Source organism: the organism of the source record quoted next, unplaced genomic scaffold (assembly GCF_019419815.1).
Source record: "Pyrus x bretschneideri cultivar Hongxiangsu unplaced genomic scaffold, Pyrus_bretschneideri_v1 Contig3, whole genome shotgun sequence".
Classification (NCBI taxonomy): Eukaryota; Viridiplantae; Streptophyta; class Magnoliopsida; order Rosales; family Rosaceae; genus Pyrus; species Pyrus x bretschneideri.
In genome coordinates, this window is record NW_025999612.1 from 11779463 (window position 1) to 11794592 (window position 15130).

The 15130-nt window shown below is 41.2% G+C and overlaps 2 protein-coding genes and 2 pseudogenes across 2 annotated transcripts; 2 read left to right on the forward strand and 2 right to left on the reverse strand.

The window, feature by feature from the left end:
• The first annotated feature begins 569 nt into the window (after window positions 1-569).
• LOC103938003 (hexosyltransferase GAUT11) lies at window positions 570-5631 on the forward strand. Its single transcript, XM_009347997.3, has 2 exons — window positions 570-1263; window positions 3802-5631. The coding sequence occupies exons 1-2, from the start codon at window positions 1111-1113 to the stop codon at window positions 5254-5256; spliced, it is 1608 nt and encodes a 535-aa protein (XP_009346272.2). The 5' UTR covers window positions 570-1110; the 3' UTR covers window positions 5257-5631.
• A 507-nt stretch (window positions 5632-6138) lies between these two features.
• LOC125479721 lies at window positions 6139-6912 on the forward strand (annotated as a pseudogene).
• Window positions 6913-7477: 565 nt separating this feature from the next.
• Window positions 7478-8530, reverse strand: LOC103939630 (flavonol 4'-sulfotransferase-like). The gene has a single exon (XM_009349735.3). The coding sequence runs from the start codon at window positions 8528-8530 to the stop codon at window positions 7478-7480; it is 1053 nt and encodes a 350-aa protein (XP_009348010.3).
• A 405-nt stretch (window positions 8531-8935) lies between these two features.
• Window positions 8936-15113, reverse strand: LOC125479722 (annotated as a pseudogene).
• Between the last annotated feature and the right edge of the window lie 17 nt (window positions 15114-15130).

Below are 15130 nucleotides of genomic sequence, written 5' to 3' on the forward strand. Positions count from 1 at the left end.
CTTTTCTTATAGTGACTTCTAAATCAGTAAAATTGGATCTTAAATATTATGAAAGCATTAACCAGCCAAAAAGATTGTCTAAAAAGTGCTTAAAATCATTGCAAAAACACTTTTAAAGAAACCCGTAACATATTTGTATCAACCTATTAGTTTCTTAACAATGTGAACAATCAATGTGAATAAAAAGTTCGAACTCGTAACTTTTTTCTGTATTACAAGGACAAAGATCAATACCACCGTACTCTCACTTGGCCTATAAAAGGTCATTGCAAATTAAATATAAAAATATTACAATAAAACGTCATTAATTGCAAACCAATGTGAAAACTTCAAGCATTCGTTCGAATTCATCGAGAAGCGCAAAATTACACAGAGATTATATGAGAACAAATTTTCAAATCATATATTGAGACAGAGAGTATAATGCCTTTGAGTTGATTGTATCACTTAATCACTGTATAGATCTCAGAACACCAAATGAAGTTAACAAATTAAACCGCTATCAAATCATATATATTGTTCATTAATTCATAACCATTGGTAGATTTGCATAATTGCATGGCAAAATTTATGGAAATTAATATCAGCAAAAATGGTAGATTAATATGATAGCAACCTTCTTATTTGGGAATTTATAGGAAAAAATCACATGGTCTGATGCGGCGGACTTTGTGACTGTTTTATTTTCCCTCCCCAAAAACTTGACACAACATCTGCAATCTCTTGTCTGGTTAATATCCTCCGCATTTGCCGAAACCCCCACACACACAGTGCCGACGACAGATCATAAACTCGATCACTCTTTGCTCCCTCACCCAAGAGCTAAACACTCTGATTGTTCTTGCCCATCTCTTCAAATTTTCGATTGATTCGAAGCTGCCCGCCAAAGAGTGGGAGGAAAAAACTGATTCGAAGGTGTGATTTCTGCGTAAAGGTTGCGTTTTGATCCATTTTTTGGGTTGAAGACGGCATTTGGCGGATGCCCAAGTGAGCAAAAACCGAGCTGATATGCCTGGAGGGCGGTTTGCGGTGGTTCGTTGATCGAATCTGGGACATGTGTCGGTGCGGATTCGTGATTTGGTGGTGAATTGTGGAGGAAATTAGTCAAAGATGCGGAGGCGGGCGGCCGAGTATCGGCGCCCGGTTCGACGGAGGTTTTCGAATTGGATCTGGGCGCTTTTTGGGATCTTCTCCGTTGCAGGCCTGGTTTTGTTAGTTGTGAACCATAACCAGCATGAACATCGGGTCGAACAACCCCTGCTGGTATGATTGCTCAGCTCTCCCATTGCTGCTTCTGCGTGTGTGTCTTTGATCTTGATTAGATAAACTGCGTGTTTAAGTAACATTTTAATTTGGTGTTGGTGGATGGAAATTTGGTATGCTTGAACTCTGTTGTTTAAATCTATTTGAGGTTGTTCGATGGCGAAATTTCGGATGAAGTATCGAAATGCAAAAATTGGGTTTTTTTCTTGTTTGGTTAGACATTCTGTTGGGTTGGAGTGTTGATATATGCAGTCAGGGTGTATATAATCCTTTTGTGAGTGGATCTCTAGTTGCTGGCATTTAGGAAGGAACTCAACAGTCCTGTAGCGGTAGCAATTCCGGCTGAATCAATTGTCGCTTTGTTATGATATGATCTTTTGATTTCTGGCTGTTACTGTTAATATTATGTTTCTGATTTCAAGTCTGGATTATTTTTATAGTTAGCAGTTCCATTCTCAAGCTAGAGATTATATACGGATTGCAGACAACAAACGTCCATGCTAGGAGTTCAATAGAGTTTCCATTCTCACTAGTTCAATAGAGTTTCCGTTCTCACTAGTTCAATGTTGGGGTTAATTTACCGTTCCTGTTGTTGGGTGGTAGATTATCTAAGTGGTTGTGGTTTCTACGAGGAGTAAAACAGGCTGCCAGTTGCTTGGCGCCGATTGCTAGACGGAAGTTGTGTGCCGGGGCATGGATTGATAGACCCCCAACATCCCTTGTTCATATCTTACCACAGGATGGCCTTCCATGCCCCGAACAGTGTGATTTTGATCATTGGGGAATTTTTGTACTGGTTCTCCCTTCTCATTTTTCTGTTTTTTCCTTTTGCATCTCTTGACTGTTCCTCTATGATCAGTCCTTGCTTTCATTTTGGAGTTTGGCCTGTGTGCCTTTTCTGGTGGTTCGTTTGGGCTGAGGCCTTAATACATTACACAATTTAAATCTTACGATGGGGTGGATAAAGTAGATTGGTAAGCACACACTTTGTTCACCCAAACCCAGATGTATATTGTCGTTATTTGGCTTGGGATTATTTGATAAACATCTTTTTTTATCGTTTTTATTTTGTCAACTGAATTGTTATTTGTTTGTTTGTAGTTATCGTTGCTTTTGTAGGACCTTATGAATCTCATTGGAAAAGTCTTCCATGTGCTACTTCACTTAGAGATCGAACTGTTTCCCACATTTAAATTCCTGCCAAATTATATCCTTCGGAGGATAGAACTTCTAATTGACCATTTGACATTGGTTTAATCTATTTGTACAATTGTAACGTGCAACAGAGAGAGCACAATAAGAAGTGAATGTCACTGGATTTTCATGATTCCACAATACTGTCTTCTCAACAATCACACATGGTTGTGTGTCCTGTCCTAGGAGATCCTTTTGACTAGGCCATAGATGAACTTATTGGAATTGTGCAATGTGTTGCTCTTAAACACCTTAGGCGAATTGTTCTTGGACTTTTTTGTCCTGAAATCTATGTGTCGGTAATTTTTTCATGAGTTCTCGAATGATTAGTTTTGCTATGTGAAGTTTTTTATTTCCTCTCTAAACACATGATTTATCTAAGCCAAATTTGTGGAAATACAGCTATATGCATCGAAATGCGTTATCCTATTGTTATAAGTATACATGAAACTTTTGCCCCTCATTTATAAAGTTCTGCACTTCATAATTCATATACTTTCAGTTCCCCTTCTAATGAACGTATTGACTGTTTCCAATGCATTTGGAATTTTCGTAAGACAATGGTCTGATATTCCTAATTCATTATGTGTTTGTGTTCTAATTAATGCAAGTCCTAAATCATAAAATACTGTACAATTAGCTCTCAATTACTCTGATGTGTTTGAGCCTGTGGTGAGGCATGAGAATCAGAAACATTCCATGCTATTCTCCCCTTCGTGATAACAAAATTTAGTTGGTCATTAAACAATACTTCATTCCCTCCATCTTTTTTCACATCTTCTTAAATTTGAGAAAGTTCTAGTCATAAGCTAACTTGAATTAACAATATAACACTGTGTGTTATATGCAGCTGAACCTTGACCCTGTACTCATAGAAGTAATTTGACAGATAATGTCAAAATTTGGATGGTCTCAAGAGGAAATTGTCGGAATTTGTGTGTTTTTGATAACATATGATGAATAATCTGTTCATCATTTTTCACATTGAGCCAGCAATTATGGTTAGCAATATTTTCATGCTTTGTAGGTCATATTTATGCACTATCTTTTGTTTGATTTGTACTGTAGGAATTGGAAGCGAGGTTCTGAATATTGTTATCCTGGTTAGAAAAGTAGACGTTTTTGCTTTAGTGTTGGAATTGGAAATGAGGTTGTGAATTTTATTATCCTGGTTGGCAAAGTAGACATTTTTGCTTTTCTTAGATCTCCCTTCTCTTAGTATGTAATTGGATCTTTAAAAAAGTGTATTTCCTCTTAGGTCGATGTGAATTGACTTTTGTTACTTTGTGATGTGGCTTGTCATTTTGTTCAGTGCCTTACTTGAATGAGACTGCCCTTCTGCAGGAGAGAAATACGAGACTTGAGCAGGTTGCTCATGAGAGTTTAAATTTTACTGAAGAAATATTGAGTGCTAGATCGTTTTCCAGGCAGCTAGCTGAGCAAATGACACTTGCCAAAGCTTATGTTATTATTGCCAAAGAACACAATAACCTTCATCTTGCTTGGGAGCTTAGTTCAAAGATCCGAAGTTGCCAGCTTTTGCTGTCAACAGCTGCCATGAGGGGGGAGCCTGTGACACTAGAGGAAGCAGAGCCAATAATTAAAAGCCTATCATACCTGATATTCAGAGCCGAAGATGCACATTATGACATTGCAACCACAATAATGACAATGAAATCCCATATCCAAGCCCTTGAAGAGCGTGCAAATGCCGCAACAGTTCAAAGCACAGTATTCGGGCAACTAGCTGCTGAAGCATTACCCAAAAGCCTCCATTGCCTAAATGTTAAGCTGACAGCTGATTGGCTTAAAAAGCCATCTCTGCAACGACTTGCAGATGAGAAGAGGAATTCTCCCATACTGGTGGACAACAATACCTACCATTTCTGCATATTTTCAGACAATGTGGTTGCCACCTCTGTGGTTGTCAACTCCACTGTCTCCAATGCTGACCATCCAAAACAGCTGGTCTTCCACATTGTCACAAATGGGATCAACTATGGGACAATGCAGGCGTGGTTCCAAAGTAATGATTTCAAAGGGTCCACAATAGAAGTGCAGAATGTTGAGGAATTTTCTTGGTTTAATGCTTCTTATTCTCCTATCATGAAACAGCTCCTTGATGCAGATTCGCGAGACTTTTATTTTGGTGGATATCAAGATATGAATGTTGTGCCAAAGCTGCGGAGCCCTAAGTATCTATCTTTGCTCAATCACCTTCGATTCTACATTCCAGAGATCTATCCGCAGCTGGAGAAGGTAGTTTTTCTTGATGATGATGTTGTTGTCCAGAAGGATCTGACCCCACTTTTCTCGTTGGATTTGCATGGCAATGTGAATGGAGCAGTGGAAACTTGTCTTGAAGCATTTCATCGTTATTACAAGTATCTGAATTTCTCAAACCCAATCATCAGCGCCAAGTTTGATCCACAGGCATGTGGGTGGGCCTTCGGTATGAATGTCTTTGATTTAATTGCTTGGAAGAAAGCAAATGTAACTGCACGGTATCATTACTGGCAGGAGCAGAATGCCAATGGGACACTTTGGAGGCTGGGCACTCTTCCGCCTGGCCTTCTAACGTTTTACGGTCTGACAGAGCCGCTTGATAGGAGATGGCATGTATTAGGACTGGGGTATGATCTGAACATTGACAACCGATTGATTGAGAGTGCGGCAGTGGTTCACTTTAATGGGTTCATGAAGCCGTGGCTGAAGTTGGCCATTGGCAGGTATAAGCCTCTCTGGGAGCGGTATGTAAATCAAAGCCACCCATACCTCCAAGATTGTGTCACAAGCTAGAATGTGCTGCTTCTCAATGCCGGAAAATATGGTTCCCGTTATTGTAGTCAGGAGTACAAAATTTTGAAGTAAAGTTTACCAGACAGTTATAATTTTTTCTTTTCTTTTCTGCATCATAGTTCCCTGAAAGGAAAAGAGCATTGTTTCTTATACATTTAGAAAGTTTACATGTACCAGCTGAAGAGTTGTGAGAGCTAAATTGACTTTTGCCTGAGATGGGGTTTTCTTTTTCCCCCTCTCTGCAAGCTGTAGAATTATTTGTTCCTTAGCAGGTGTTTGTAATAATCTTTCAGCCTCATTTAAGTTATATTATGCAACTGAACCAATTTTTTAGCAGTTCGTTTATTGACATAAACTGCAACATCTGGTTGTCTTTGTGGAGTTGATTATTATTATTATTATTTTTATTATTCTTTTCCTTCTACAATGACTTGAGAAAGGAAGAAATGAATTCTGTTAAATATTGTTAATTAACTAATCATTTGCCGCCACTCGTAAGTTGAAGTTGTTAGGTTTGATGAGTTTGATTCTAATTAGTTATAGTTTGCTCATCGTCTAGCTTATTCCAAATCTCTCATTTCCAGCCTTACAGAATGGGAGATTCGAAAAAATTGAGAGTTGGAACCAAGTAACATATATCATGATGAATTCTATTTATTTAGTACGTATATATGACTAAACAATCTTCAGTTCAAATAAGCTGTTGTAGAGATAATCTTTCAATGATGATTAAGAAGAGGAACAGTTTCAATTCGCATGATGAAAATATATTTTCACAATTGGTGGATAAGGCAGTGTAGCCTATGGGGTCATTGCAAGTATATTTAATTTCAGGCATTAAAATGGTATCTCTCAATCCAATAAGGAAGTTTATATAGTGCCATGGATATTCCTCCACCATATAGAAGGCTTCCAAAACCTGTAAACTTTATGTGCTGCATCCTGATGTACACTTGCCGCAACCGGAAAGATGTTCTTATTTCCAAGTGGAGGTACATGAACAAATTGAGGCCTCAGGAACTTGAACCCCTCTCGCTAGAAGAAGCGTTTGAGCTTTTCTGTCGAGGAGTTTCCGACGTTGGACCCTTTTGGGATCATGTGTTAGGCTACTGGAAAGCAAGATCGGAATTTCCCGACAAAATATTGTTCTTGAAATATGAGGAAATGATAAAGGATCCCATTGTTAATGTGACGAGATTGGCTGAGTTCCTCGGCCAACCTTACGCGGCGGAGGAAGAGAGCAAAGGGGTGGTGCACCAAATTGTAAAGCTTTGAAATTTGAGCAGTTTGGAAGTTAATAAAACCAGCAGGCCTAAGCAACAGCTTCCTCAGCATGTTTCTTTTTTTTTAGTACAATGATAGACTTTATACTAAGAGAAGGAGAGTTCAGCTATCCAAGCATAGTTTTAATAAGGGAGAGGTTGGCGATTGGAAGAACTATTTCACAGATGAGATGGGAAAGCGTCTACATCAGATCATAAGTGACAAGTTGAATGGTTCTCGTTTGACATTCGGCACTGCTTAGCTAAGCTAATTTCTAATTATTTGGCATCAAATAGCAATTAATTAATAAATGTATGTGTTTCAATTGTGCCTACGTACAAGCACTTAGTGTCAACAATATTTAATCGTTGGGTTTGATTCAACAGTTCTTAATCATCACTTAGTTTAAGCTATTGAACAAATCATACAATCAAATATATGTCGACACTGAGTGCATACTCATAAAAAATCACCTAGTCACAGTCTTACATGTGCCTCTCAACAATGCATTATATTATTAACTTTGTGTTGGAGCATTTATTAATTTACTTTCGATATGCAATAATTATGTATAATTTCAAGCTCATGCACATGGAGTAATTTCAAATTGTCTATCTGGATTTACAATACATGTATGATAAAATTGTGTGGCTTCAAAATTCGAAGTGTTACGGATATTTTAAGCCTCAATTTGATTTCTATAGTTGTTAAATCTTTATTTTTAATTTCAGTCATTCATTTTTCGTACCACTGCATGATATGATTAAAAATTACATATCAAGAGAATTAGGCAAAATATTACTTATTACTAAAAATACTAGACCTTAAAAAAAACGATACATTAAACAGGGAAGAACCACTACAACGTTATTAATACCAATAGCAGCTACCTGAATGGCTAATCTTTCTAACGGCTTGAGTTATTTGCTGGTTATAAAGGTAGATAAGCAGATTGATTCTAAAGTTCCAAACCAAAAGTGCCCAACTTTTCTTGTGTGATTTTGTCAAGACGCTCGAGCATCTCAGGTGTCAGATGGTTCTTGGAGTCTCCGACCTCACCTCGCCGGAAGAAGGCACTGTTGTCCACCTGTAACTGATTTTGCCCGGTTTGGGACGCCACATGGACTTGGAATGTCCCACTTTTGTTCACCTCCAAGTTACTCAAATTCTCAAAACTGCACAACTCTATCACTTCTTGCAGCACACCTTCCCTCTCTTCCTCCGACGAAAAAGGATGCCCCATGAACTCAGCCAGCTTCTTCACATGGTGCATTGTGTCCCTCTTCATGTCCTCGTACTTCACAAACAGCACCTCATCAGGGCGTTCCGTGCTCGCTTTCCAGTACCCTAAAACATGATCCCAGAAGGGGCCATTAGTTGAAACCCCATTGCAAAACAACTCAAATGCCTCTTCCATAGAAATACTTGGTGACTCTTGAAGTTTTTGGTTATTTTTTGACGCAAACTGCTCCGAAAATTTCCAGAAGGAAACAAAAACATCTTTAGGGTTCCTAGCAATGTACACAATCCGACCGGCCAAAACGGATTTTGGTAACGATGAGTATGGAATGTGGGTTGAAAGCAACCTAGGTGATGCTGCAGGAAGAGAGTCTAGGTACGTGATCGGATTGGATCCAATCATGTGCTCTTGGTCGCGTACTTCTAAGAAGGGTACGCAGTTATGTGGATTTTTGATGAGCAGCGGATGAGATGATGATGACAGTGATCCATGGTGCTTTCGGTTTACGATAGCAATCATGAGGGCCTTCATCCAGGTTGTGCCCGACTTTGGAGACGATGCCAAGAGAAAGTCAGTCTCTCTAGCCTTGAAGCATTGTTGTGCCCAAATGGTACCTAAAAGCCAAACGCTGGAATACCAAAACCCTTGGTATTTGTAGAAACACCCACCAGCTCCCCAGCTTTTTTCTTTCGGGAGAGTTGATAGCATTTCTTCTAAATTTTCGGGGACAATCATCTTGTTTTCCTCTACTTCTCGATCACCTGGAGCCATTTGTACTATATTCCGAGGAAAGGAGAAGAAGAGGTGAAGAACTGGTAAGAACTACGTGGCTATATATAATTAAGGTAGGGTGCGTAGTAACTGCATGGCTATAATTTCTAATGTACCGTTTTCAACTGCAACAGACATGTATTGATAGCTATCACAGTCGTTTGTTTGTGTCTTCAATTGGTATTTTAATTTTGATTTGAGTTTATGTTGTAATATATTGATTTGCAAACGTTTCAATATAGTCATTAATTAACATTTCCTTGAGTCAGTTTCTTAACAATTGATTTTGAACTGAACAGTCTGAACTGTGATTGAGGTATAATTAGTGCGAATTTATTTCTTCGCACATAACTTCGAATGCAAGTATGAATGATTTAATCACTTTAAGTTATAAGCTCGGTTTCGGATATTTTGAATATCAATTGATAAAAAGACGCATTAGCTCAACAACCATTACTCAATAAGTTTTGTAGCTCAAATTGGCTGGAAAAAGAAAAATAAACAAATAAATCTCAATCGGGTGAAAATTTAGGGGCAAAACATGTTACCCTTACTCGTCAAGTTTGTAAAACTTCAAACAGGATGCCCCAAACTTTTGCTCAGTAATTTTGTCAAGATGCTCGAGCATCTCAGACGTTAGGTGATTCTGTGAATCTCCAGTCTTCCCTCCTCTAAAGAAGACATCGTGGCCGAATTTTTTATCGGTTTTCCGCCCCACTGATACGTCCCACTTTTGTTCACCTCCAAACTGCTCCAGTTCTCAAAACTGCAAAACTTTATTAATTCTTGTAGAAAAAGGTATGTAGGCTAAAAAATATATTTGTTATTGATACGTGAATGTGGAAAAAATGGAAGAGAATGCTTTTTTTCTCATTATCTTTCTCTACAAGATTACAAGGATATATATACATGATACAAGTGTGTAGGTAGGACAAGGTAGCCGTCCTAGTGTGTAGGTAGGACAAGGTAGGACGGCTGTAGGACGACTTGACGGCTGTAGGACGGCTAGTGTGTAGGTAGGACAAAGTAGGACGGCTGTAGGACGGCTTGACGGCTGTAGGACGGCTAGTGTGTAGGTAGGACAAGGTAGGACGGCTGTAGGACGGCTTGACCGCTATAGGACGGCTAGTAGTTCCAATAGTGAATAATATTATATACAATTACACAAGGACTCCAACCATATTCCTTATTTGTCTAACACTCCCCCTCAAGTTGGAGAGTGGATGTCAAGAACTCCCAACTTGCGTAACATACCCGAAAACTTTTCTTTCCCAAGAGGTTTGGTAAACAAGTCTGCCAACTGTTGTGCCGTACCCACATGCTTGGTCTCTATTGTGCCATCTACAATCTTATCTCGTATAAAGTGACAATCCATCTCAATGTGACGAGTTCGTTCATGAAAAACAGGATTGGCAGCTATATGTAACGCTGGTTGATTATCACAAAATAAAATGGAAGGACCATCCAAAGGAATGTTCAAATCCTTCAACAAAAAACGAAGCCAAACTATCTCGCAACAAGCACCTGCCATGGCCTTATATTCCGCCTCTGCTGAAGAGAGCGAAACGGTTTTCTGTCGTTTCGTCCGCCAAGAAATCAAAGAACCGCCCAAGAATACACAATACCCAGTAGTTGAACGGCGAGTGATAGGGCAACCTGCCCAATCAGAATCACAAAATGCAGTTAACTTGGTCTGGTTGTCAAAACGAAATAATAAACCTTGACCTGGAGTAGCCTTCAAATAACGAACAATACGAAGCGCAGCATTCATATGAGATATCCTTGGCTCGTGCATAAAACGGCTTAGAACATGCACAGAATAGGTGATATCCGGCCGAGTGATAGTGAGATATATTAACCGACCTACTAATCGTCAATACTTTTCAGGATCCTTGAGAAGTTCTCCTTTATCAGATAATTTTGTGTCATCCATAGGAAAAGCAATGGGTCGTGCTCCCAAAAAACCATAGTCCTTGAGAATCTCTAATGCATACTTGCGTTGAGAAATATAAATCCCTTGTTTGGAACGAGAAACCTCAATACCCAAAAAATATTTTAAATCACCAAGGTCTTTTATCCGAAAATGATCACGGAGAAAAGACTTCAGAGAATTAATGGCACTAGCATCATTGCCTGTAATCACAATATCATCCACATAAATGAGCAAAGCTGTGAAAGAAATACCAGACTTTTTAGTGAACAATGAATAGTCAGCTTTGGATTGTTGAAAACCGGCAGAAATGATGGCACTAGTGAATTTGGCAAACCATTGGCGAGAAGCCTGCTTAAGACCATAAAGTGACTTATGAAGGCGACACACAAGATTCTCCCCCTGTCGCCGAAGACCAGGAGGAGGAGACATATAGATTTCTTCATGTAAGTCACCATGTAAGAAAGCATTATTAACATCAAGCTGATGAAGAGACCAAGACTGACTAGCAGCAAGAGCAAGAAGACAACGCACCGTAATCATCTTAGCAGTAGGAGAAAAAATGTCATGATAATCAATATCTTCAGCCTGAGTGAAGCCTTTAGCAACCAAACGAGCTTTGTAGCGGTCAATAGAGCCGTCGGAATTGTGCTTGAGTTTGTACACCCACTTACAACCAATGGGAATTTTGCCAGGGGGCAAGGAAGTTAAAGTCCAAGTACCATTAGCATGTAAAGCTTGAAGCTCCTCAGTCATAGCACGTTGCCAATTGGGGTCAGTGGCAGTCTCGGCAAAGGAGGAAGGCTCCACAGTCCGACTGACAGAGTTAATGTAAGAAAAATGCCTGGGAGAGTAACGGTGATAAGAGAGAAAATTACAAAGTGGATATCGCGTACCTTATGTAGAACCGGGTTGCGAAGTCGAAGATGGGTGGGATGGCAGAATCACCTGTGAGCAAACGTAGTCTTTTAAATAGGATGGAGGTTTATGGCCACGGGAAGAGGTGCGGGGATGGGGAGGATTGGTAGGTAGTGGGGGGGGGGGGGGTAGGGATGTCCGTGGGTAAAGGGGCATGGGGAGGAACGGGTAATGGGGCAGCAAGGGAATCTGTGGGAGGCGTGGAAGGGGAGGAAGGTGGAGGAGGGTGAGGCGTCGGGGCAGGAAGGGGTGGGTTATATGTAAAGTCCAGAGGGGGTGGGATGGGTAGGGTAGGCGAAGAGGATGGGATAGGAGGGTGAGAAACGGCATAAGGGAAAGTAGTTTCGTGAAAAATGACGTCTCGACTAGTGAAAATGCGGTGATTGTCAAGATCGTAAAGGGTATAGGCCTTTTGTCCATGAGGATAACCGAGAAAAATGCAACGATGAGCCTGAGGGGAAAATTTGGTGGTGGGAGTGACAGAGGTGGCATATGCCAGACAACCAAAGACGCGGAAGTGGTCATAAGATGGGGTTTTCGAAAAGAGAACCTCAAATGGGGATTTATGATGGAGAAGACGGGTAGGGAGACGATTGATGAGATAAGTAGCGGTAAGAACACATTCCCCCCAAAACTTGATAGGAAGATGGGATTGAAAACGAAGGGCGCGAGCGGTTTCAAGAAGATGACGATGTTTTCTTTCAACAACGCCATTTTGTTGGGGGGTATAAACACAAGAAGTTTGTAAAAGCACCCCATGATCAGAGAAAAAACTACGAAGAGATAAAAATTCACCACCATTGTTAGTACGAATGCATTGGATGGTAGTGCGGAAATGGGTAGTGACATAAGCAAAAAAATCCTTAATTAATTGTTGAGTGTCGGATTTATGTTTCATGAGGAAGACCCACGTAAAGCGAGAAAAATCATCCACAATGGTTAAGAAATAATGAGCACCAGAAAGAGAAGATTGACGATTCGGGCCCCAAATATCACAATGAATTAAAGCAAAAGGGAAAGTTGATGAAATTGAACTCAAAAGAAAAGGTTGACGAGTTTGTTTTGCCAACGGACAAACATCACAAATATGACTAGAGTCAAAAGTACAATTAAGAGAGCTAGATGCTAAAGCTTGCAAACGAGTGGAGGAGGGGTGACCAAGACGCCTATGCCAGAGGGAGGAGGGGATGGTAATGATGTTGCAGAGAGGTTGACGGGTGGGGAGAGAAGAGGTAAGGGCCACAAGGTAATACAGATCGCCACGTCGTTTACCCACACCAATCATCGCCTTCGAAACCAAGTCCTGCAAAACACACCAAGAAGGAAAGAAGGTTATGGAACACGATAATCCATCTGTAAGTTTACCAACCGATAAAAGGTCCACTCGGAAATTAGGGACACATAAAACATCCTTCAAAGTAACTGATGAATTTAAAGGAAGAGTGCCGGTAAAAGTAATGGGAGCGGAAGCACCACTAGGCAAAGAAACAGGCGGCAAATGTGAAGGAGAACGATTAACCAAACATGAGGCGGAAGAAGTAATATGATCCGTAGCACCACTGTCAAGAATCCATTGACCATGACGAGAGGTGACAGGTAACAAACCTTGGGCAAAATCAGTAGTGAGCACGGCATTGGCCTAAGGAAGGGTGGTGGTGTCACGTAGAGCAGCTAGAACACGGGAGTGCTGCTCGGCAGAGAAGTCAGGCATGGCAAGCTGCAAGTCATGCAAAGTGGGCTGGGCCCCGTGCACTTGGTGGGTCGCTGGAGTAGAAAAGGAGGCGGGGGCTTGGGTGCCTTGCACGTGATGGGCCTGGGTGAAATTATGGGGCCGGGAAGCAGAAAACCGTGGCTGCCGGGGAGGACTGGAAGGTGCATGGCTGCGGGAAGAACTGGAAGCAGTGGCACGGCGCGGTGGTCGCCACGGTTGGCCATGGAGGGGATGGCCAACGGGATAGCCATGAAGTTTATGGCAGGTGTCTCGGGTATGATAATCAAAATTGCAGTAGGTGCATTGGAGGGGAGGACGAGCAGAGGAGGGACGGGACAGGCCACGAACAGCCATGGCAGCAGGTTGATCGACAGAGCGGAGGACGCCCAAGGAGCGTTGTTTTTCAGCTTGAGACACCGAGGAACAGGCCTGACGAACAGTGGGAAGGGGATTCATTAAAAGAATCTGGTCACGAACAACAGCAAAGGATTCGTTGAGGCCCATTAAAAATTGCATGAGTTGTTGACGGTCATGCTTGGCGTTGCAAGAGCACGTGCAGCCATCATTATAAGAAGCAAGCTCATCCCAGAAAGCTTTCAGGCGAGTAAAATAGGCGGAGATAGAAGAAGAACCTTGAGAAATTGTAGCAAGTTCCCAGTTGAGTTGGAAGATGCGTGGAGCATTACTCTGAGAGAAGCGTTCGCGAAGATCATCCCATACAGCTTGGACAGAGGTGGAAAAAAGCACAGATTCTTGAAGGTCAGGTTCCAAGGAATGCAGAAGCCAAGAGAGAATCATGTCATTGCAACGACACCAAGCCGCGTGAGCATCAGGGTCGTCGGAATGATGAAGGGAAAAAACACCATCGGAAGAAGAAGAGTCAGCCATGGGAACGGCAGAGAAAGCTGCCGAAAAAAAAAAATTAGGGCTAGGGTTATAAACCTGCTCTGTATACCATGTAGAAAAAGGTATGTAGGTTAAAAAATATATTTGTTATTGATACGTGAATGTGGGAAAAATGGAATATAATGCTTTTTTTCTCATTATCTTTCTCTACAAGATTACAAGGATATATATACATGATACAAGTGTGTAGGTAGGACAAGGTAGCCGTCCTAGTGTGTAGGTAGGACAATGTAGGACGGCTGTAGGACGACTTGACGGCTGTAGGACGGCTAGTGTATAGGTAGGACAAGGTAGGACGGCTGTAGGACGGCTTGACGGCTGTAGGACGGCTAGTGTGTAGGTAGGACAAGGTAGGACGGCTGTAGGACGGCTAGTAGTTCCAATAGTGAATAATATTATATACAATTACACAATGACTCCAACCATATTCCTTATTTGTCTAACAATTCTTGCACAACTTCTTTACCATCCTTGCTTCCCAGTACCCCAACACATGATCCCAAAACAGGCCTGCAAGTGCAAACCCTTTGCAAAACAACTCACATCCTTCTTCCAGAGAGAGAGAGAGAGGAAGTAGTCCATTTCTATTCGACCTTACTTTTTCGGAAAATGCCCAAAAAGAAATGAGAACATCTTTCGGGTTCCTTGCAACGCACACAATCCGTGTATGTGAATCCAAAGTAGAGTTTGGCAACAATGTGTGGGAATGTGGGTTGCAAGCAATCTAGGTGAGGCCATAGAGTCGAGATACTCAATTGGATTGTCTCGGTGAACAAGCAAATCCATGTAGGGCACACTATCATGAGGGTTCTCTGTGAGCAATGGATGTGACGATAATCGTAGTCTTTCCGGTTTTTATGGCAATCATGAGGGCCTTCACCCATGTTGTACCAGACTTCGGAAAGGTGGCAAGGAAAATGTCAGTGTCCCTAGCCTAAAATTCGGTTGTGTCCAAGTCACACCTTCAAGAAAAACCTGGACGTACCAGAAGTTTTCGTATTGGTAGTAGTGCTCAGCTCCCCAGCCTTTATCTTTAGGGAGGGCTGAGAAAATTTCTTGGAAACTTTTTTCCCGATCTTGTTCTTGATCAGCATAAAGAGCGACAGAAGCCATAATGTAATAAAAAGAGACGAAA